The sequence below is a fragment of the Saccostrea echinata genome, unplaced genomic scaffold, assembly GCF_033153115.1.
Source record: "Saccostrea echinata isolate AGI-Se365-2 ecotype Australia unplaced genomic scaffold, CSIRO_AGI_Sech_v1 ptg000064l, whole genome shotgun sequence".
In the NCBI taxonomy this organism is placed as follows: domain Eukaryota; kingdom Metazoa; phylum Mollusca; class Bivalvia; order Ostreida; family Ostreidae; genus Saccostrea; species Saccostrea echinata.
In genome coordinates, this window is record NW_026889813.1 from 8308501 (window position 1) to 8334492 (window position 25992).

At 33.4% G+C, this 25992-nt stretch overlaps 1 protein-coding gene across 1 annotated transcript; it reads left to right on the top strand.

Annotated features, from left to right (window-relative positions):
• The first annotated feature begins 203 nt into the window (after positions 1-203).
• Positions 204-20477, top strand: LOC133175730 (sodium-coupled monocarboxylate transporter 1-like). Its single transcript, XM_061310836.1, has 14 exons — positions 204-403; positions 567-635; positions 991-1042; positions 1807-1874; positions 2044-2124; positions 2513-2626; positions 3324-3518; positions 5182-5270; positions 10390-10502; positions 11703-11773; positions 16182-16268; positions 16536-16813; positions 17033-17127; positions 20172-20477. Exons 1-14 carry the CDS (start codon positions 233-235, stop codon positions 20378-20380), a joined length of 1692 nt encoding a protein of 563 aa, XP_061166820.1. The 5' UTR covers positions 204-232; the 3' UTR covers positions 20381-20477.
• The last annotated feature ends 5515 nt before the right edge of the window (positions 20478-25992 follow it).

The following is a 25992-nucleotide window of genomic DNA, read 5'->3' on the forward strand; positions in this document are numbered from 1 at the left end:
TTTTTGGACAGAACAAAACTTTTTGTTTCAATTCGTGTGTTTTGAATTTTACTTCACATTCAAAACTATTTATCAAAACGTTCATAGAATATCTTCCAAAAAAGAGATGAAGACCAAAGTTCTTGGATATGTCGATTACATTGTGTTTGGACTCTCTCTGGTAATATCGTTGGTAATCGGGGTCTATCACTCTCGCTCTGGTGGGAAACAGCGCTCGGTACAAGAGTACCTGATGGGGAATCGCCGATTCACTTGTCTTCCGGTGGCACTGTCGCTGCTTGTAACATTTCAGTCAGGCATCAGTTTATTAGGACTTCCGGTGGAGATTTACTACTATGGAACCCAGATCTACATGGGGATCGTGGGTCTGGTTGTCGGCTATACCATCGTCGCCATTTTCATTGTCCCTGTTCTTTATCCTCTTCAAATCACTAGTGTGTATGAGGTAGGAAATTACATTTTGTCTTTACTAAATATAAAATACGTTGCTCTTTTCTTCTTTTTAAGACTATTTGCTTGTCTTACTTCTATTTGAATGCAGTTTTCTAAGGTGTTTGTCCTTGCAGTATCTGGAAATGAGGTTTCAGTCTAGAGCAGTAAGACTGGTAGGCTGTCTTCTCGGACTTCTGTTTACGGTACGTTTTATTTAAGTTTTCAGAAAAAAAGTTCTATGCAAGGTACATAATACAAGAAAAGTAATGGATACAAATAGATTTATAGAGTTTTATTTTTATTAATAAGCAGCTATTAAACATCATGATATAGAGATACATACATACATACATATAATATATATATATATATATATATATATATATATATATATATATATATATATATATATATATATATATATATATATATATATATATATATATATATATATATATATATATATATATAAGATATATATGTATAACATTGTATTATACATATATTATAAAAAATTTCAATACGTTAACAAATGACAATTTATGATTTTGTAAATAGATGACATACATGGCTGTTTGCCTCTTCCTTCCGGGCTTGGCAATGGAGTCAGGTAATGTGGATTATTTAATACGAAATGAAATGTTCCATAACTCAAAATTATAAGCAAAATAAAACTTAATTTCATCTATAAATATATATATATATATATATATATATATATATATATATATATATATATATATATATATATATATATATATACATTGTATAAAGCAAATGTTACTTAACATTTTGTAAACTTAATTTAACATTTTTGAATCCTTTAAACTTGAAGATAATTTTGACTGAATTATAAAGAGTCCTTTGAAAGAATTTAAAAGAGGTACATCCTAAAACGTACTTTGTGTCATACTTTTCCATTAAGCAACAAGGAATGGTAAGGGCTCGGTTCGACATTGAAGGTTTAAATTTTACATCCTCTGATAATACAATGAAAGAATCGATGATAGTGTACACAAAAGTGGAGAAAGCTGAATAACTGAGTAGGTTCAGTTTATACAAATTTCCATCGTAATAACGCTCAAGCATGCCCATTTTGCTTTAGTACAATTAAAAAAAAAGTTTTTGAAAGGTATGATTAAAGTTTTCTTTCTTTTTGAAGGCATATGCAAAATTCGGGGAAAAATATCTTCTACATATGTTATTCATAAAATTAACAATAGTTTGATCAAAAAAAAAAAAAAAAAAAGCTTAATAAAAAATATTCATTTTGAATGTCCTTTTTTCTTTTGTTTATTTTTTATGTTGTACAGAGGGGAAAAATCGGCAAGTAACAAATATCTTTCATGTATCGTATCTCTATCTTCATTTCAGTGACTGGATTCCCCAAATGGGCTTCCGTATCAGTTGTTGCTGTCGTTGTTATAATTTACACTATGTTGGTAAGTCAACAGCCACCCCCACCCCACCCTCTACAATGAATATTTTTGAATAAAAGAGCAGATACTGTCAAACATATTACATAGAGTATCTACATATATCTACCATTCTACAGAAACAAACAAACAAACAAGCAAACAAAAATGACGTCATACCCAAAATCTTTTGTAGGGAGGAATAAAAGCCGTTGTGTGGACGGATGTGTTTCAGTTTGTCGTTATGTTGGCCGGTATTTCGGTACTCCTAATAAAGGTACTAATTATGATAAACTGGTTGGCAAAGTACCAATAAATCTTACTAATACGTGTTAGTTTTAAATTGCAGTGTTTACTGTTTTTTTTTAGATCTATTATCAGAGAAGTGTAGAGGAACTATGGGAAACAGCCAAAAACGAAGATAGGCTTCAATTTTTCAAGTACTTTTTAAGAAAAAAAAGAATATGTGTATGAATTTCATACAAAGATGTTATTTTTTATATAATATTCTCATTCTTCACATTCTCGCTCTCGCTTCTTCAACCAAAATGTTACTTATCAAGTGGTCCAGTTTACTTTAGTACACAGACAATATACCACAGCACCTAACTTATTAAAAAAAATTTACATTATTTTGAAAGTTTTGATGCTGATCCGACGGATAGGCAGACATTTTGGGCAGTTACCATAGGAACAATTACCTCATGGATAGGAAACGCTTTGAGCCAGTCCGGAATTCAAAGGATTTGCGCAACCGAATCTATAGGAGAAGCAAGAAAGTAAGTCTGTATATCGGAAGCTCCGGAAGTTCCTATCAGCCTTATAATGGCGTGGTCAATGTGGTCCGAGTTGAAACCCTTTAATGCCCTTTCTCTTCGACAATGAATATCAAACTATTGTTTACTCTATTAATTACAATAAATAGCATTATATTTATTTACTAACGATGAAAAATATTTTTCTTTAGGCTCATATAATCATCCATTAGCCAATTAAATTTTCACGGTTATTGATCAATAAACCTTTGTAAGGGAGTATTTCCTAGTGGTTTCATAATAAATTTGTTTTATTATACAGAGCATGGACCTTCATAATCCATCTTTTCATATACAAATTGGTTCTACATTCCAATTAACTTTTATTTCAGTATAAAATAGAGAGTGTAAAAGTTTGCGGTCAACCGTTTCAAAGTGCTTAGTTTTGATTTGAAAATGATTATCTTCACTGTCCTAAAATGTTTGCATTTAAAGGTACCCTCACAGTTACAACGGCTATCTAGCCACAACGGAATCTGTATACATACGAAAAGGACATTGCAACTGTGCAAGGAAATTTCATGAACAATGCATACTTCAACCCTTGCATTTGAACGTTTACATAGAATATTGCAGAGAGAAATCTTAATACAATCTCCACACCCGATATTTCTTCTGAGTATATGTACCTTTAGGCGACAGGTGTTCCAAACATCTCTAGATGTTGATACAAATTGCTTCATTTTCACATGCATTACTTTTAATTAATGACTCTTTCAGATCGGTACTTTTTAACTTACCAGCGGCTGTTTTATATGAGACTCTGATTACTTTTTTGGGTGTGACTATGTTTGCTTACTTCTCGATTGCCAAATGCGATTTACAAGGCGCCGGATTGGTCCATAGTTCGAATGAGGTTGGTATAACCGCCTGAGTTGTAGTGTTTTAGTACTATCTCTTCACCTTGGCGATTATTAGGTTATGTCAATTATGTCTTTAAGCTCAGAGTTAACTCGTCATTGTAATTGCTAAAAATTCGTTGTTTTATAGAAGATCGTCAGTTGAAAACTGGACCTTGCACTGCCGACTCCAGATCGTGTAGAAAAAGCTAAATTTTGGATCGTTAATAGATTATTAAACGAAATACCGACTTATGTATTTCTACCGGTTATATTAGAGTCACTCACTTTCGATTTGCAAAACTGATTTATAAATGTTTGAGTTAGTTACATTTCTTTTGTTTATTATTTAATACATTTGGCTTTAAATGTTCTTGAAAACTTTAAAGACAACTATATATTCAATTTTTCTATTGAAGCAATCATCCTAAACTAGCGTATCCATCATTGATTTAAACATTATATGGTTTGCTTGGTTGTAAGTAGCTTCCTGTTAATTACTGAAACAGTCAGAAACAATTTAAAATATCTATACGTATTTCAAGCCATATACAACAGGGTGATCATTTTCACACTGACATTAAAAGAGTATGAACCTTTAAACCTTAGTGTTAATTAACTTTTCTCTCTCTCTCCCTCATATTTATGAAAATATAATCTTTCACCTTTTGTTGCAAATTGTAAATACAAATGATTATCTCCCTTCCGACAAAGAAGATATTTTGTTTACTTTAATTACTTTCATGTTCTTCTCATACAACTGTGTTTGTGCCATAATGTGTAACCAAGATATCTATAATTTTGAAATGTGAGTGTATCATCATGAAATATGAAGAAAACGAACGGTAATCAAGCTCAAAAGTCCATTCAAACAATACAAATTTGGAGCAGAGCAAACAAGGACCTCTGAAACATAAATGTTGGGATCAGGTGCCATGGAGGAGTAAGCATCTTCTGTCGACCGGTCACACCCGCCGTGTGCTCCTTGTCATGATCGGTTAAACGGAAAAATCTGTAGACAATTCAGTATAATGACCTCACATTTAGCACAATTGTATGAAACGTTAGTCAAACTGATTCGACTTAATGATAGATTGTATTTGCTAAAAAGGTCATCGTATCAACCATAGAATTTGCGAAATGTTGACTTTAAACGAAACTGTTGATATTCTTGATTTATCTTATTTGTCAGTAAATTGCCTAGTTTTGGAAATTGTTCGTAAGTAGAGCATGCTGTTGCGTATCGAATCAACTTGGAGACATAAACTCCATATGCAGGTTATAATGGTATATTGCTACATAAATAAGAGAAGTTGACGATAGAAATGTTGAAGTCACCTAGTTTATCATAAAGTTTTGTTGTTAGGTTACTATTAACAATATGTCTTGAGCACTATGACCCAGATATGAGCTTTATATTTGACCCCAGCCTAAAAAAACAACAAAGAAAAAACAAAAAAAACCCAAACAAAAACAAAAACAAAAAACCCAAACCCCCCCAAAAAAAAAACAAAAAAAAAAAAAACAAAAAAAAAACACCCCCCCCCCACTTTGGCACGTTTGTAATAAAGAGACCTTTCCACTCATTTGAAAAGTTAATGATAATTTTTTGATAAATTGTTTTCGTTTGTTCATGAAGTTGATAGTATTTTACTACCAATACTGTTGATTTTCTCTCAGATTGTGCCGTATTTCATGATGGAGCAGCTGTCCGATATTCCCGGATTGGCGGGACTATTTCTTGCGAGTTTGTTCAGTGCTACATTAAGGTAAGTCGATAATATTAATTTTAAATCATAACTACAACAACCGACAACATAAGGGTACTGTTTAACTATTGAAAGTTCATCTCCGCCCCTTTGATTACATGATATTTTTTAATGTCATCAAATGACCATATTACGGTTTAATGTCTAAAGTTACTGACTAAAGTAACTAGTACAACATTTATTGAGAAAAAGGGCTGCAAAGTCTTCACATAGTTAACTGAGATTTATTTGTTACATTTAGAAAAGATGTTCTGTTAAAAATACAGTTAAATACAATACGGAGATAACAAACAGTATTCAAGCTCAAAAGTCCATTCAAACAATATAAATCAGGAGCAGAGCAAACACGGACCTCTAAAACAACAGAGGTGGGATCAGCTGCCATAGAGGAGTGAGCATCCCCTGCCGACCGGTCACACTCACCGTGTGCTCCTTGTCAAACTAAATCAATTTTACCTTACTTTGCGAAAGAACAAGGTACGGTTTCAATACAAATCTTGCCCCGTGTTTTTCTTAAAAATAAAAGTGATGTAAAAAAAATTAAAACTCATGCTTTTTGAATTATTGAAATTCCATGCAGAAAGATCATACAAATCTTTTTTCTCACATGACCTTCCAAATGCTAATTGTGACGTCATAAACTTGTGCATTTTCCCGTATTTTCATAAAAAGTTGCAGAAGACATCAATTTTCAATGGAATTTTCTTTCAGATAATATTGTCCACAGGCATCGCCCACAAAGATTTTGAGATATGTGATTTTTCAAAGAATTTTACAAAACATATCTAAAAATTAACGTGGGCGACGCCTGTGGACACTATTTTCTTAAGGGAAATAACCCTTGAAATGGGTCATTTTGAGGCTTTTTCTGTTTAAAATAGAGAAATGCATCAAATTAATGACGTCATATATCCAGAATGGTACTCCGTCATGCTATATTCATTCCTGATTTATTACAGTCATATACTCTACTAATATTTAAGCCAGTTTCAAAATTTCTTGAAAACATTAAATTTTTAGGGCACAATAAAGCTAAAACCATACCTTCTTCTTTGTAAAGAATTTAAAATTAAATTGTCAAAAGAAGTAAAACTTTGGCTTGCGTGTAGATGCGTTTTCATGTATAAAGATACCCTCATCCAATATACAATCTAGATGATAAAAAGGAGTTCTTTTTCTCTAAGTCTTAAATATAACAAGATTTTTTGCTATGTACTCCTGTGAATTACTGAAATATCTCTCAATCTTTCGGTCTGAAAAGATTTCTTTCTCAAATTGATCTCTCTCTCTCTCTCTCTCTTTATTAAAATAGAAATAGTTACCTCATTATGATTAAGAAATGTCCTTTGCTGAAAACATATCTTTCTAATAAAAAGAATTATTTCGGTTATCATGAAAGAAATCTTGTTTTACAAAATAAAGAACTCCGTGGTATGAAAGATCTTTTAAACATCTAAGAGCTTCTCCACAAAGAACATACTTCTCATTACATCAAGAAGAGAGAGTGAGTTACTTTAGCAACTGAATTATGAAAAAGCTACCGGGGATTATTTTCATTTTAATCTGCCTTTGGAATTTCCAATAATTTTTTTTCTCAAAAATAAAGTCAGACCTTAAGGGTGGGTCGGCCTTCATTTACGAACGAAAAAAAATTCTGGTCATATAAGACAATTCATTTCAATCATGAATTGTCTCACTCATTTGCCTGTTACCAGTCTTGACAGACACTCGTTATCAAGGACTAAATTTATACTTATTTATTAAACACAATGGTCTATTGTTTAAGGAAATTCGCGATGCTACGGAAAGTGTAAGCACTTTTTTGTTTCACAGTTTTTATTGCATCTGTCTTCTTTACCTTCCCGAATTTAAAAATATCTGTGTCATCACCTAGTTTTGAATGCTATAAAAACAGAGAAACATGAGAGAGATCACCAAGTACTTATTTATTCTAGAGTGATACAATCAATTCTAGACAGTTCGATAACAATTAAGTTGTATGAGGTATAATTATTATACGTATTGTTCAATTGCTGCAGGTTTCCCAGAATATATCGTCGGCAAGATTTACATTTCAATGTGCTGTTGCTAGTCTGCTAATTCGGTTTTTATTTTGATAGTGGTAGCGTGAAGTGTTTGGTAAATTGAGGGCATCAGACGGACATGTACTTTTCATAACGGTATAAAAAATAATATCCAATTGGGATTTCAAGCTGACATATCCTCTTCCTTGCATGCTAGTAAAAAAATCTTTTTTTTAGAAGCAAAAATATCTTTTTTCGAAACAAAAATATCTTCAAAAGGAAAAATTTATCTCTTTTACTTATGAAATGTCTCTTTCTAAAATTCACAGACATCTCTTATACAGTGGAAGAACCCCCCCCCCCCCCAAAAAAAATACCCTCCCCCAAGAAACAAAACAAAACCAAACAAAAAAGAAAAAAAAAACAGAGGTAATCACCTCAATGAATGTTATGTGTATATACATATAAGTAAGGCGAAGTTTCGTACCAGTAAATGTTCAATGCGATCCATTAATCGAAAGTAAGTTCATTACAGTGACTTCTACCAGTCAGTACGAGAATCTTCATGCATTATCCATTCAAGTGCGATCAAGGAAATATATAATTTCTTGGGAATTGACCTGCTCCAAACATTTTATTATAGGCACTTGTCAAGAAAATATACATGTTTTTGTTTGTTTGTGTTTTGTTTAACGTCCCTCTCGAGAACTTTTCACTCATATGGAGAGGCCACCACTTGCCGGTGGAGAGCTACAAATTTTGACCTATACTCGGCACTCAGGGCCATTGAGCAGTGAGGGATCTTTTTCGTGCCAGCACCTACTACGACACGGTACCTCGGTTTATACAGTCTCATCCGAAGGACCGGTCTCCACGTCCCACTATGGGATTCGAACCCGCGACGTAAGGATCAACTCCTTACTCCGCGACTATAGAGCGAAAGCTCTAACCACTACGCCACGTGGGCGACAAAATATACATATAGATTAGTTACAACTTCTTAAGCATGTCTAATGCAAGGTGTTGTATCCCTAAAGTTAATCAGGTTTGTCAAAGTAAGACTTATCTTCCTTAGGAATGGAAAAGCTTGAAAAAATTTAACCTGTTCACTCATCCGGCAAATACAAGTCAGATGAAGTTAATGAAATTCTGATATATGCATCACTCATGCTTGTTCAGTACAATTAGGGCTTATAGATACTGGAAAAAGGCCTTTTTAAAAATTTCCACCTGATCAGTTATCTTGCTAATGCAAGCATGTGAAGTATGTCTGGTATTGTATATCATCTGATTGACATTTTGGCGCTGGTAGGTCTTATAATTTCTTGAAAAAATTAACATTGAGGTTTTTGGGAACAAAAAAGCCAATTCAAGACCGGAGACAGAAACAGCAATGTAGAAATTAAACGGGTGATAGAAATATCAATTTAGAAATTAAAGGGGTGATAGAAATGTCAACGTAGAAGAAATTAAATGGATGATATGAAGTATATAAGTACATGATTTATATAAAGGATCCCAATGAAGAAAAACAAGAGTTACATAACATCCATTTATGTTTTTTTTTTTCCAGAGGGTTTCATTTCATTTTTGCTCTCAAAAGTGCTTCAGTAAAAATAATTAGACATGATGTGCAGACTAGGAGAATGGGGGTCCTGTCCTCTAAGGCATTGACTATGTTCTAGATTATTTGTCGATCTTTCATGTTTATCACACAGCTGCAATTATCAGCAATCTACTGAATTGAAACTTATACTGCCTTCAGTAATTTACTGCTACATTAAAAGGAGAAAACAAATATCTGAAACGTTTAAATTTGGTCTTTTACTCTGATTACATGGTATTCTGCAATTTACAAGTAATGAGTAAATGAAGATCCACAATTGACATATGACAATGCATCTGTTTAGCAATATTGCAAAATGAAAAAAAAAGACTGGCTGTAAAAAGATGGCTTTTTTAAAAAACTAAGATTCAAGCATTTTATTTTTCTTGTTCTTTATGAATTAAATACAAAACTCAGAATTAATTCAAGTGACAGAAAGTATCTTAAGAAGTTAAATACTGCAATATTTTTACAAGTATTTTTCTTTTATTACTATGGAATCATTTTCGGGGGGGAAGGGGGCAATGTTCGTTGATTTTGTGGGTCACCCTTACCCAGAAATTAACATCCCCACGTACTTTTATTTTGTAAACATATTGATTCATTGAATCTAATGTAGAAAACGAGTACCCCACGAAATAACCCCCCCCCCCCCGCAAACAAGTAAAATTTTGCTTGCCTACGAACATTGACCCCCAGGAATTAAACGATTCCACAGTACTTCCATTATCATATCGTTTGCCCCCAAGTAAAACCACTTGATTTAAAGGCAAAGGATTAAAAACGTTGTTCTTTTAAAAAAAAATATCAAATCCAACCAGCCAAACAAACAAACAAAAAAAAAAAAAAAAAAAAAAAAAAAAAAAACAAACAAACAATCAAAGCGGAAAGTGGAAAATCCCATCGTTCATTTTTCAAACATTTTGCTGATAAAGAAACTATAACATTATTGTAATAACATCTTAACCTTTGACCCAGATATTTACATTTTTTCTGTCAAGAAAAAGAAACTTTTTTTGGGAGGAAATAAGATAAAGTTATCTGGTGTCAAACTACTTCGTTAAATACCATCACTAGTATCGTCTTATGTATCAATGTACTTCTTTCTCAGACAACCTTACATCCTAGCGGCAAGTATGAGATTAAAGACTATAAGTGATATACTTTAATACAGGTTCGTATGTTGTATTAATTAAACCCTTTGCCCTTGACTTGGCCTTTAAATAAAGACCCTGGCCACCAATTCTCTTTGTAGCAAGTATGAGATTAAAAGGACAATTGAATTTATAGGCATTTTTGTCGGAATATTTCATTGTTTTTGACCCTAAAATAATTAAACTTCTTTACCCAGTCATTCTTCAGAAATTTTGCAGCTATGACTGAGTCAGATAGTATACTGTACATGTATATGGGTTCACAACAAACTAGTGAGTACACAAACACGCATGCACACATTAGGCTAGTTCTACCCCCTGATTTTGCACTTCAGCACAATGTCGTCAGGACTTAGCGCAATATCTGCCCTGGTTTGGGAGGACATTATTCAGCCTTACTTCCAATGCTTCACGCTGCGACAAGGTTCTATTGTCACCAAGGCTACAGGCGAGTATTGTTCGTTGAGAAAGATCATATGTATTTCTTAATAGAATCATGATAATATAGTTTGGAATACGGACAAAAAATTGTTTTTATTAACTGTTACCTAAAAGTGGTATTACATGTAACCTCTGCTAAGAAATACTTGCCAGACAAGTGTATTTTTCTTCTTAGCAGAGGCTACATGTAATGGTGATCTGAAAATTTTGATACCATATATCTCAAAGAAAGGAACATTGATTTAGCAAAACCGTGAAGACAAGAACAGATCGATGTCATAAATCCTGTAAACACTACCAGTTAAGATCAGAGCAAAAACACAGACCCCTGGAAACACAAGAGATCAGGTGCCTAGGAGGAGTAAGCATTCCCCGTGAACCAGTCACACCCTGAGCCCTCTGTAATGATCGTGTTAATGGAGATAACCGTATTCAAAATTATTTGTTTAAATATTGGCTTAACAAATTGGTATGAAACAAGCAAAAATTTGACCCAACGATAAGTTGCATTTGCCAAAAGGTCAAGTGAAACTTGAAATAAAAAAAAAATCACAGATTCAACCACATTTGCTTCATATTTGAATGTTTTACTATGGCAAACTAAATTAAAGTTGAATTACATGACAAAGCGGAAGACTTCAGTTTTTTTTTTCATCGTCAACTTTCACTATTTATGTAGCAATATTCCACTATCACCTGCATATGGTGTATATAATTACCAACTGCTTCGCAAGAGCATGTTATGGGTACGATTTATTTCATAATCTAGATTAATTACTGACAAATAAGTTGATGTTACAGGGTTTTCAATTGCTAGTCTTGTTTAATTCTACGGTAATTATAATGACATCGTTCGCTTGTATTTTGACTGAAGTGTTTCATACCAATTGCTAGGCCTTGTTTTATACTAATTTTGACAACGGATGACCTGATTAATATATGCGCTCAGTGCGATTGTGACCGGTCCTTAGGGGATGATTACATGTACTCCTCCTAGACACCTCATCCCACCGCTGATATACCCTGGAGTTCATTTGTTGTCCTGCTCACAATTCATATTGTTTACAGAATTTATGAGATTGATCAGTTTGTTATTTTCTACTTTTCATTACACACTAGTATGTTATTACTAAAAAAAAAAAATAAAACAAAAATAATGCAAGTCATGATTTATTTTGTTTATAATTGATGTTTATATACATTTTAGTTTCTGTTTTTGGTGGTATAATTGTCGGAATGTCATTTCTTGCCATGAATTTACCTGGCACAATAACGCAGGTAAACGGTCTACACTAATCAGAAATGTCAAAAATCACGGTCTACTATAATCAGAAATATCAAAGATCACGGTCTACTATAATCAGAAATATCATAAATCACCGTCTACTATAATCAGAGATATCAAAAATCACGGTCTACAATAATCAGAGATATCAAAAATCACAGTCTACTATAATCAGAGATATCAAAAATCACGGTCTACTATAATCAGAGATATCAAAAATCACGGTCTACAATAATCAGAGATATCAAAAATCACGGTCTACTATAATCAGAAATATCATAAATCACGGTCTACTATAATCAGAAATATCATAAATCACGGTCTACTATAATCAGAGATATCAAAAATCACGGTCTACAATAATCAGAGATATCAAAAATCACGGTCTACTATAATCAGAGATATCAAAAATCACGGTCTACAATAATCAGAAATATCAAAGATCACGGCCTACTATAATCAGAAATATCATAAATCACGGTCTACTATAATCAGAGATATCAAAAATCACGGTCTACAATAATCAGAGATATCATAAATCACGGTCTACTATAATCAGAAATATCATAAATCACGGTCTACTATAATCAGAAATAACATAAATCACGGTCTACTATAATCAGAGATATCAAAAATCACGGTCTACAATAATCAGAGATATCAAAAATCACGGTCTACAATAATCAGAGATATCAAAAATCACGGTCTACAATAATCAGAAATATCAAAGATCACGGCCTACTATAATCAGAAATATCCAAAATCACGGTCTACTTTAATCAGAAATATCAAAAATCACGGTCTACTATAATCAGAGATATCAAAAATCACGGTCTACTATAATCAGAAATATCATAAATCTTTTTGAAGTATCAGATGAAATTGTTTTATGCTCGATTTTCTGATAAAAACTATTTATATAGTAAGTCGAGAATCATCGTAAGACATATCTTATTTTTTACCATAATATGCATTAGCATATGCCTCCAAAGACTTCATATACCCATGGTATCTAAGGTCATTGAGAATACCCTAACATATATTCTATCCCATCCAGCAATGAATTCCTATTATTTAACACAAGAAATAATATGGCACTGATTTTGTAGAAACTGATCAATCATAGTTTGTTCAGAAGATTTTGGAAGAACAAGTTTTTTTGTACAGAAAATGCAGAGGACATGTTTGGTAAATTAGCTATTAGTATAGTCTATTCTTCAAAACCAATCCAGTCGCCCGCGTGGCGCAGTGGTTAGAGCGTCTGCTCTAGAGTCGCGAAGCAAGGAGTTGATCCTTACGTCGCGGGTTCGAATCCCACTGTGGGACGTGGAGACCGGTCCTTCGGATGAAACTGTATAAACCTAGGTCCCGTGTCGCAGTAGGTGCTGGCACGAAAAAGATTCCTCACTGCTCAATGGCCGTAAGTGCCGAGTATAGGACAAAATTTGCAGCTCTCCACCGGCAAGTGGTGGCGTCTCCATATGAGTGAAAAATTCTCGAGAGGGACGTAAAAGAAAATACAATCAATCAATCAATCAATCAAAACCAATCCAAAAACTCCTACTGTAGCATCTTATTTACGTTGGAACTGTATTTTTTGCCAAAGTAAGAACACAGAAATGAATAGCGACTGCAGAAACAGCGCGTAACTGCTGCTCGGGAAGCGAGCTCTATAGACAAACGTCTAAGAACAGTGGAAATACAAAATGAAATCTATACATTCGCCAGGCAAATTTTTGTTTGAAACCTTCCCAGAATTCTTTTGCTACCACAATTTCATGCCATAATGGCAAGTGTGAAAGACCCGCAGTTATCATGAAAATTTAGTTCTTTCAGAGAGCTTAAAAGAAACAAAATAGCTGTATCTACTCTATGTAATGCTTTTTGTTAAAAATTGCTCTAGGCTTATTTCAACTCCATTATGAAAATGCTGATTACTTACGACGTCAAGAACGTCACAAACGCTTAAGTTTGATTGATTGATTGATTGAATGTTGTTTTACGTCCCGTTCGAGAATTTTTCACTCATGTAGAAACGTCACCATGTAACAGTAAAGGGCTTAAATTCAAATTTAGACTTTCTGTCGGCACTCAGGGCCATTGAGCAGTGAGGGTTCTTTATCGTGCCGACGCCCAGCGTGACACGGGGCCTGGGTCTAATCCAAAGGAGCTGCAACTTTCACTTCAAAGTGCTGAGCGCTTGGCAAAGGGAACAGTTGCTACCTATTTTTTTTTTATCGACTTAGGTCAGTCGCGGCCATGATTCGAACACACGCGACCTTCCGATCACGAAGCGAGCGCGCTACCGACTGAGCTACTGTGACGGACGCTTGAGTTTGAAGTGGCATATCAAATAAGTTGTTGTAAAAGTGTAAGTTTTGTAAAGCTTTTTGATGGAACAACTGTACTCCCCCCAACGGTCACACCGTAAAACATTTTTAAAAACGTGTTTGGCAACTCTTCTTTTGTTTTCTCGTAATTTTTCTCTCTTAATAAAAGTTAACATTATTTAAAAATAATTTAATTCTGGTTGTAACGCGCCATCTCATTGGCTGAAAAATTATTTAGTATTGTATAAGCTATGTTGACTACATCATCACAATATGATCTGACGTCAAAACGTACCAATCGATCCGCTTGACGTTGGATTTAAATTGTGTACAATTTAAAGTCATTTTTAGTGGAAATTGTTTCTTTTTTCCAGTATACTTGTAAAAAATAATAAATTATATGGAATAAATTTAATAGCTACCCAAGTTATACTTGTGTAACCTAGGTTGGAACTGCTTACACTTTAATTTTTTCATAGATTGCAAGATGCGTACTTTTGTTTTTAGTTATGGTTAGTCTCCAAAAAATTATGATATGTATCAAAATTTAGTAAAGGCAAGTATTGGCTTCGCGTTTTCCTATCATCATAATCGTTAATTAAACGGTTAAACAATTCATAATTACAAATATTGAAGACGTCGATTTTCTTAGCTCACCTTTAACGAAGTTTGGAGAGCTAATGTTATAACCTCGGTGTCGGCGTCCAAGGTTAAAGTTTTTGGAGCAGATTTCTTTTCAAGTACTTCTAATCCCTAAACTGATCAGAGATGCATGGATGATGCTTCTAGTGTGTTTCTTTGTACCAGTCAAGGTTTCAGATGCTACAATTTCAGCTAAAGAATAACCAGGTTAAAGTTTTTGGAGCAGGTTAAAGTTTTCAGAGCAGGTCTCATTTCCAAAGTAACTACATAAATCCTATATTGACCAAACTTGTATGGATGATACATCTAAGGATGCACACTACCAGGCTTGCTTCAGATGCTGGATCTGACCTACATTTTCCGGATGAGTGACCATGTTAAAGTTTTTGGAGCAGATATCATTTCCAAGTAACTATAAATCCTATATTGACCAAACTTGCATGGATTATACATCTAAGGATGCACACTACCAGGCTTGCTTCGGATGCTTGATCTGACCTACATTTTCCGGATGAGTGACCATGTTAAAGTTTTTGGAGCAGGTCTCATTTCCAAGTACATGTAACTATAAACCCTATACAAACTTGCATGGATGATACATCTACGGATGCACATTACCAGACTTGCTTCGGATGCTGAAACTGACCTACATTTTCCGGATGAGTGACCATGTTGAAGTTTTCGGAGGTCTCATTCCCAAGTAGCTATAGACCCTATATTGACCAAACTTGATTGGATGATACATCTAAGGATGCACACTACCAGACTTGCTTCGGATGCTGAACCAGGTTAAAGTTTTTGGAGGAGGCCTCATTCCCAACTACCTATAAACCCTATCTTGACCAAACTTGCATGGATGATACATCTAAGTATACACACTACTAGACTTGCTTCGGATGCAGAATCTGACCTACATTTATGGATGAATGACCAGATAAAAGTTATTGGAGCAAATCTCATTTCAAAGTAACTATAAGGCTTATAATGACCAAACTTGAATGAGGATGCACACTACCAGACTTGATTCGGATTCTGAATCTGACCTACATTTTCCAGATTAGTGATCAGCTTAAATTTTTTGGAGCAGCTCCATTACCAAGAAACCATAAGGCCTACCTGAACCAAACTTGAATGGATGATGCATCAAGGGATAAACACTCTCAAAGATGCTTCAGATGCTGGCTTTGACTTACATTTTCTGGATAAGTGACTAGTTTAAAGTTTTTAGATAAGTTCATTCCCAAGTAACTACAAGCCGTATCAGACCAAAATTATATAGATGTTACATCTAGAGATGCACACTGTTAGATTACTGAGTACTAGTTTAGTGTGGGACTTTGCCTTACACAAAGATAACATTCTCTGTGGTGAGCTCTGTTATCTTTGATTACTGGTATGTTTTATACTTATGGAATTATTTTGGTGATAGATTACATTAGGGACCTTATCTGCCACATCAGGACCTCTTGTGGGAGTTTATCTTTTGGGAATGATTTTTCCATGGGCCACAGCCAAAGTAAGACATCTCTCATTGCTGTTGCCTACTTACCATCTCTCTCTCTATCTCTCACAATTTGATTTTGGTCCAGACGAAAAAATTAAGTATACGTATAGATTTCATTTTTTTGGTTATGATGAAAATCGAACTTCATCAACAAATATCCCACTTTAGTATATTTATACTTGAATATTTAATTCAACTATTTAAAAATTCTTTATCAATAACAGTGCATTGTGACTTTTCCGTCAGCAAACATTAGTTGCATGTTTCTATGTTTTACAGTCTGCTGTCGTCTCTGGGGTTCTTGCGTTTTCTCTATGTCTTTCTATGACGATTGGATCGAACCTATACCCCACTAAATACCCTCAACTCGACCCTATCCCTACGTATGGCTGTAGTGGTTTCAACTCCACACTAAAACCCCTATATAATGTCTCAATCCATTCCGTCAATACCACAATTAGTGAGCAATATAATGGAAGACTGATTGACAACATTCAACCTTTTCATGCAGTAAACTATACGCTGGTTCCACCCACTGGACAAAGTGAAGATAACAAGCAAGTATCGTATGGTCAATTAATTCTATAATGTCAAAAATCTATTTTATTAACATTTTATGATTACTGTTAATTGAAAAGATTTGTACCTGTCATTTCAATCATCTATAGCTATTGAGTGCAAAAAAATATTTTCCGTCTTTATGTTAACATTATTACGACCATTGAGTCCTGAATAGCCTCAAAACTGTTCCATTTTGTAAATATTTTTCTTTGAAGTGCGCCTTGGTTATTCCGGGTCTCGTTTCTATGGTACCACGTGACTGGTGTCGTCACCACTCTCATTAGTGGAACCATTCTTTCTATCGTTTCAGGTTTGTAAAGTAATGATAAAAATAAGATAAATATTTTTACTTGAAGACAAGGGTCAGAGAGAACACTTTGAGGTCGATGAACTGTGGACATTTATGTACAGCTTCATATATGGATAGAATTTCCTTCCTTTTGTTCGAAAATACATGCACAAAATTGAGAGAAAAAGTAGCAAGACCGATTTACCCTAGACGCTATTTATAAATGAAGGAATACATAAAGTTAGAAAAATAATTCCAAAAATAAATAAATGATTGATTTTAAACACAAACTGAGAATGTATTAAATATATGGTCACTCATTAATACAGTAGTTTAATTACATTAAATATCTAAAAGATTTTTTTTAATATCACAAAATACCTTTTCAGAAAAGCAATACAGATTAAAGTTGCTGCGTAAAAAGGAATATTGAAAGAAAAAATACAAATAACTTGAATTAAGTCTTATGAATCTGATTGTTAACTCTCCGTCAATAAATACACACGTCGAACTAACATACAAGCACAGGCACTTGGGGTATGGCGCACCCCCCCCCCCCTTTTCCATTTTTTTTTCTTTTTAAATCTGGGATCAAGTCACCTTTTTCCTATTTTGGTATTCTCATATGCACTATATGTTAATGATAATGTAACCCTTTTGTAAAATGGAAAAAAGGGTGGAGGGTTCCATACCCCAAGTGCCTGTGCATACAAGCCCTAAAACTATCATAGTCAATACTGTTGTCCAGCTTCAACGGAATTATTGTGGAAGAGTAATGGACCAACTTTATAATGTCCGTGTCCCCTGGCAGCACAGTGATGACGAAATACATGAAAATTTACTGTAAATATGGATAACAATGTACTCAAATTGTCAATGATTAGAAACATACTAGTATTACGTTAAAACAGCCAAAATTACGACGAAATTATAGTAGCTTTTCTTCTTTATATAATTTCGGTCGGAATCGGCTTAATTTGGATATTTTTTTAAGTAGATAAATTTGCCACCTCTTATTTCTCTCAATATAACTGTTTCCACCAAATTTATTGATTGATTCAACAATTTGTACTTTGTATGTATTACAACATGAAGAGAAAGTTTTCAGATGGATTCGTAATGAAAATTGGATAATGAAGTCATAAGTCACTTGTTTAACTCAATTGAAGACCCCCCATTTTTTTTAAAAGATATATTAATAGTTGTATTATTCGTTGATATTATCAAAGATAAGGATTTATACTATGAATAATATTTATTTAATATTAATATTTTAATTTTAATATTACTTTAATATTATCTACTTATAAGTATCTTTTTCATATAAAATAAATCAAAAACGTAGTAAATGTTTAACATCATGTTGCCCGTTTTGCACTTAAAATTAAGCACTTACCAAAAATAAGACTAAAAGAACACTAAATTTTTTTTTATGTCACCATGTGTTTAAACAATTGCTTCAAATAGTCTACTTGAAAAAAATAATTAAAATCCATGACATGCGAGGAACCACCCATTGCCTGGTATTTTGGTGGACTGCCTTGTTACAACGCACTTTGAAAAATTACGCAATTGAAAAAAAAATTCAAAGTGCGTTAATTTTGGGACCACTTTAACGCACTTTGAAAAAAAAAATCTTTTCAAAGTGCATTTTCTTGTCAAAAACGCACTTTGAAAAGATTTTTTTTTTTCAAAATGCGTTCATATCGACCATATTAACGCACTTTGAAAAAAAAATGTACACGGCTTAGTCAATATTCTCTCTCATTCATCTATTTTTCTATCATATTCATCTATCTATCTATATATTGTGAACATATATGAAACAATGGTTGACTTATTTATTTGAATACTCACTCGACTGAAATTTTTACCTCGTTTACTAATAACTTTTCTCAAAAAAGTTATGCAGTCAGATTACTTCTAAATCTGTAATTTGATATAAAAAAAAAACGCTAGACATGTCAAATAGCATGTTTTCATTACCATGCAAATGCACTTTTTCTGAGGAATCATTGTGGATACAATTTGAATAAAGGTTACGCAGCTCTCTTCTTTAATATAATAGGGTGCTTAATTCTTTTTTTTTCAGGAAAGCTTATCTCAATTTTTTCATCTATTTTCCGTTAACTCAAATTTATTGAGAGAAATAATATCAATGTCATACCAGTTATGTAAATAGGAAAGATAGAGAGTTGAGCTGAGGGACTTTCTACCTGTCTTCTCCTCGTTCTCGATGAGAGTAGATGAATTCATCAGTTTTTCGGAAGAAATATAAAAAAATAATGCTGTCCATTATTAAAATCTAATTCCAGAATTTTTGTTTTATACGTATTTTTTCAAAGTGCGGTAAGTGTCTCCATGGTAAAAAATGTTGATGTACACTCTTAACGCACTTACGCACTTTGAAAAAAAAAATTCAAAGTGCGTTGATTTTGTCCAAAATTTAACCCACTTTGAAAATTTTTTTCAAAGTGCGTAATTTTTTCAAAGTGCGTTGCCACACTGCCTCTTAAAATCATATGCGAGCACCATTTTTTTTAAACCTGTACCTATACTGTTAAGTTTGTTTTTTTTAAATTTTGCACTGTTAACTTTATTTTAAAAAATACATTTCCTTATGTTTACAATAGACAGATAGATCCAATCTCAATATCATGGAGAAAATTAAAAACAAAATAACTGTCTGTCTGTCTGTCTCTCATTTGTTAACTATGCCTTCCGTGCCGGCAAAATGTAAACAAGGCAATAACAACTTGCATGCACTACACCACTCAATTCCTAAAACTCGTGTAGTTTGGTCAAAAAACTTCAGAAATTTTAGCGCTATGGGCATATATAACACACACTAAATCAACCCAAATATGTCCAGAGAAAAAAAAAATGAATCAAATTGCATTAAAAATCCGTATATATATATATATATATATATATATATATATATATATATATATATATATATATATATATACATATATATATATATATATATATATATATTAAACTCTATAATTTCCTAATAATCATAGTTAAGCACTTGATATCTCATTTACTCTGTCCATTAGGAGGATTTTCTGACATACCATGTGAAGAGAGGTTTGTCTTCCTATTCGTCAGAAGACTAAATTGCTACCGGAAGCGATTGAAAATCAAGCAGCCATTGGCCCATTATACAGAATTCAGGGCTTCCTTCCGGTCAAAATACGACGACGAAAATCGTGCATCTTTCCGTTCCATAGAAAAACACAGTGAAACTCGCTTGCAGAGCAGATAAGCACTACTTTAATGATTCGGGAAGATAAAAAAAAAATACTCACCGTTGGTGGAATGCACTGTATCTTTTATCAGAAGGACTGTCGGATAGAAGTAGAAAAAATGTCAATTTCAAAATAAAATTATTAATTATAAAAATAGAAATTACATGTCATTTTTTGATTTCATGATAAATAGGTACCCACCAGTAAATATAATCTCCAGAAACATAATTTCATTTTTTGTTAAATGCGTCAGTCATCTGAGCAGTGTTCACTGCTGAAGTGATCAGCAGCGCCTGTGTCAGATAAATAGTTAGTAGATCTGCATTGATCCTCTGGACACCTCAATGATTCCCTGTTTTCAGATACAAAAGCAGATACAAACTGCAGGGAATACTTTATCGGTAAATGGAAGTCAGAAGTGCTATTTCATTTTGATCAACAAATTAAAGTTAAAAATTAAAATTGCACAAACATTTAGAAACCATTCAACTGAAGCAAGTCGTCAGTTTACCATCTTTGATTCATTTAATGAATCAATCAACATTAAACACAAATTTATAGCCACAAAAATCAACTTTTTTCCCCGGAAATTAAATGTTAGAAATCCATAGGTCATTTATTTGTACTGTATTATAAACTTTCACGTTAGTTGTCACTGCGATTTTTATCTTGAATTAGAAAAATTAAGTGCCCATAATATCAACTGACACCTTTTGGATACTAGTAAATATAAATTTCCTCATATGATTTTAAAAGTTGTATAAGTCGTCGCAAGAGTCCACCGTTTGATGTGTGTGGAATTGTTTTAAAGTGCACATTCTAGTGGATAAAGCCCGTTCTTTGAACACATAAAACTGATATTTTTTCCTGCAAAGTTGATACAGAAATGTTCGGCACTATTTAAGGATGTTCCCTAAGTAGGTACGCCATTTCTTTCATGTCTTCATAAATACATTTATACTGGAAAGTAATTAACTACTAAAACAACCTTATAATGTATATATTGTGATACTTAAATCGAAAGAGAGATGTTATGCTTCTAATTGAAACACTTTGATTCACACATCCAGACAAGGGATTATTTTATCCCCTCAGTGATTTCTCTTTGGGCTATAATTAAAAACACATCAAAAAGTGCAAGCAACTCATCTACACATGTGTATTACATATAATTACACCTTTCAAAGTGGGTGAATTTTAAGGATTTTTGTGTTTGTAGTGTTAATTGCACTCTAACACAAAACATCTATCATTTATTGTGAAAAAAATTATTAGAAATTTGAGAGAAATTCAAAAAATGTCTTGTTTAAAGTGTTTCCAGCATTAACCTTTTGATTATTGCAATAAAACTATTCCACCTTGATTGTAGATTTATGAAATTTCAAAGGCTCAAGCATTTAAATTCAACTTATACTTAAGCAGATTGTGCCATTTTGAAATAATAACTACATGTGCAAGCGTCCTATGATGGGTTCCAAAGACAACATATGTCGTTTTTGGCTGTCTTAGCAATATAACATCCAAAATGAAATATTTAAAGAATGTATTGATATTATTAAAAAAAATCAAGGTAACTAGCTATAGATGCCACCAACTGATGTCATGATGTTAAATTGAGAAAATCAGCTAAAAGAGGTACATGGGCTACAACGCGTCAATATGGCCCTGCTGTTCTTCATCATCAGATTTTTTCTCTTGTATATTCGTATGTAAAACTTTGATCCCCAGTTGTAACCCCACTCTACCCACCAGGTGTCATGATTTGAACAAACTTGAATCTAAACTATCTGAGGATGCATGCTTCCATATTCATATGACTATAATCATGACCTTTACTTATCTTGAGAAGAAGATTTTTGAAGATGTAATCCATATCCTATCCTAAGAATCATGATTTGAACAAACTTGAACGTACACTACCTTAGGATGCTTCCATAACAATATGACTAATAATAACGTTGCTGTTCTTTAGAATAAGAATTTTAAAGATTTTTTCCTATATGTTCCTATTTAAAACTTTGATCCCCATTGTGTCCCACCCTACCTTCGGGGGTCATGATTTAAACAAACCTGAATCTACACTACATGTACCTGAGGATATTTCCATATCAATATGACTAATCAAGGTTTTGTGTGAAGTAGGCTAAAGATCACTTTGGTCCCTCTACCCTAGGAAAAGTCAACCCTCGTATGATTAAAAAAAAATATCTGTAGGGTTTTTTCTCTTAGGAATAAAAAAGTTATTAAGGGAGATGTGGCATCTTTAAAACAATACTATTTAATAAAAGGTATAAAAACAGGTAATGTATTTTTTTTCGTGTTCAATGATGTACAGATTGTATACAAACAGTCCATTGGATAATTATCACTACACGCTTTAACGTGTACGTAGTTATAATTGCAATATTTTGAGGCTGTTTTGCAATCCATTCAAAGTTATTTTAGATAGAGTGCTTCATACAAAATATGTTTGAGAAAGCGTCCGAGGATTTTCAAATATTCACCTGGTGGACACTGATCAATTGGTTTGACAAGACGGTATTACACGATCTCTTCTATAGCAATAAAGCACAAAAGGTTCTGTACTTCTAAACATTGATTGAGATAATCAACAAATATTATCTTCCCCTCAAGATTGATTTCGAATCAGACATGAATTCCAAGAACAATCCAGGAATTGTTTGAAATGATGTCCTGAAAATCGTTGACGCACTGCCTATAGAATCCATGACATCAAACACGCTGTGGTGTCAAAAGGAGCCCGTAACATTGTAAAGTTTGAATCAGGTTAAAAATCAGGTCTATGAGACAAACTAACTGGAGTACAATATTGAAAGGAATTCGGTCTGCTTGAATGCGCAAGCGCGCGAAAATGTAAGCAGCATTTGTAAAGGACGTTGATTTGAAGAACACTAACGTCAGAAGGGCTTCTGTTTCTGTACTGAACTCAACGGGAACTGTGTAGAAGAAAATACACGTACACGCGGATATAAACACAATGTATATGTACACAATAGGCCAGAATACTAGCTTGTTAACACAAATTACGGATATGAATTGTAGCAAGTCGACAAAATATCCTATACAGATCCGAACCAAGAAAAATCCGCCGCTGTTTCCGGTATATGGCACTCCACTCCAAACTGACATCGCCTGCATGGTCATATCCATCATTGTCCATCACAATAGAAGAATTCAAATGACAATTTCTAACGTACACAGTGAATTTATTTAAAGTATTCTGTCCTGTTATGAGAACAATAGCATTTAAAGACATGCATTCATTGTGAAGTCCTGCTTGTTTTCCTTTTCTAGTTAACCTCTCGTGTACTAATAAATAGAGGATGAAAACCTCCATGAAAATCGGCATATTAATTTTCCTCCAACCATACCCTTATCGGGAAATATGCTGAAAAATTGCGTTTTAAATTTTAAAGGAAAAGTCGCACAATTTTGTTCTTGCTATTTCAAATGTAGTTTACAACTATATATATATATAAGGAACGTTTTTAAGTTTTGTTTGAGTTATTGGAGTGTAAATCACACAGACTTGTCACGTAGGCATATTTCATGTCTGTGTAATTTACACACCAATAATTCACAATAAACTTTAAAAAAAAACAACATTTACAATTGAAATGTTTAAAAGCACCAAAAATAAACTCAGATCAATATCATACTTGGTTAAGTGGAAAAACACAGCAAATGTAAATATATTAATATTATAACATTTTTGTGCGTAGTATAGTACTGTATACGATTTTTTCCCTTAAATAAATTTAGTGAATCATTTTTTTTATTTTTATTTTCATGTTATTTCGAGTGACACTAATGGATTATACGTGAACATGTTTCCTAATTGCAGAAATGTACGGAATAGTTAGATTCCCATTGTTTAGGTTTTTTTTTTTTAAATTTGTAACAAGTTTCACGGTACTGTATGGAATGTCATTTTTGGTATCATAGTGAAAGTGCAAAATGATTTACTTTATTCAGTTTTATTATAATGAAAGAAATCCCGCGCAATTAAGTGGGAATTGTTTTCACTGGTGATGGAATCAAAAATGGAGATAACAGAAATCAAACTCAAAAGTACATAGAAAAAATACAAATCAGGAGCAGAGCAAACAGGGATCTCTAAAAACAAATTCTATGGTCGCAAGAGTTGGGATCAGGTGCAAGAAAGGAGTAAGCATCCCCTGCCGACCGGTCACACCCGCCGTGTGCTCCTTGTTATGATCGGGAAATAACAGAAAAATTTCAGTGGGTAAATAACTCTTAACAATTAGTATGAAAAACGTCAGACAGCATTTGCCTTACATTTTAATAATAAAGCATTGTTTTGATAACAAGGTCATTGTATCGACCATAGAACTTGCGAAATGATGACTTTGAACGAGGCTGTTGATATTCTTGTTTCATCAACTTGTCAATAGCTTGCCTCGTTTTAGAAATTGTACTCTTGCATATCGAGTCAACTGGGAGACAGAAAATCCATATGCAGGTGATAAAGGTATATTGCTATTTAACGGATGTTGACGATAGAAAGGTGGAAGTCATCACGTTTATCATAAAGTTTTATTGTTAAGTCAGACTCGGCGGTGTCCTTTATTTCAAGTTCACTGGGATACATATATCGAGTCGACATATGAATGGAAGTAATTATTGTTAATTGATAATACGTCGTCTGTCGACTTGAAGGCCACAGCAAGTGTTTTCTTCTTCTCATGAGCAAGTTTTTAAATAAATTCTGCTACATATTATGAATACAAAAAAGGTATGCTAATAACGGGGCACATTTGATTTCCAAAACTACATAAATATTGTCAATCACAAACTTAGGCATCTTTTTAATAACAACTTCAGAGCTCTTGTGTGTAAAATCGGAATATTTTGTAATTTTATTATTTTGTAAATGACCAAGACAAGATAAGTAACATTTTATTGCCAATACATCTTTGAAGTTTTTACTGACAATTAATGAGAAAAAAAATACTTCGTACAATCCTTTGTTCAACATCCCGCAGTTACTGTGAGAGCACAAGTAGATATACGTTCCCTCGGGTTTTCTTTTTTTTTTTTTTAAATTTGCGTTTCACATCGTATGTCTTTTGTTGTAGAAGTTCGTTTCACACCTTATGTAAATGCGTAATACCTAATTACTTATAATAACTATTGTGTCCAGAAAATTACTTTGGGGGGGGGGGGGGGGGGGAGGAGGGGTAAATTGTAGTGCAGAAATGCCCAAAATGGGAGGGGGACTCAGGAATTATTTTTGTGTTATATTTGAAGTGAACCTCCAACTAAATGTAAATACTGTTATAACTCCATTGGCTTAGCCCTGGACCCAAACGTCGTGAATTTTGAAAGTGAATAATTGTTCATTCAAATAACAAAAGCTTGAAACAATTTTCATGCTGGTTGTCACAGGGAAAAGATTTTAAAAGATTGATGCATCTTCAGTACATGTGTATATAACCATATGGCTCATTTTAGTGTAGAAACCCTGCAGCAATGGATTAACGATTTATGTAATATAAAGGGCTTCTTACTCATTACAATCATGCAATTTGCCTGCTCTAAAGTCTTTCAGTCCATATTTTCTCTATCATAAAACTTGTACCAGTAG

What these genes read in the sequence shown, in the direction of transcription:
- LOC133175730 (XM_061310836.1), top strand. Translation starts at nt 233, where the DNA reads ATGGGGAATCGCCGATTCACTTGTCTTCCGGTGGCACTGTCGCTGCTT. An exon ending in CCATCGTCGCCATTTTCATT is followed by an intron (nt 404 to 566) that starts GTCCCTGTTCTT and finishes TTGTCCTTGCAG; the next exon opens with TATCTGGAAATGAGGTTTCA. An exon ending in TTATAATTTACACTATGTTG is followed by an intron (nt 1,875 to 2,043) that starts GTAAGTCAACAG and finishes AATCTTTTGTAG; the next exon opens with GGAGGAATAAAAGCCGTTGT.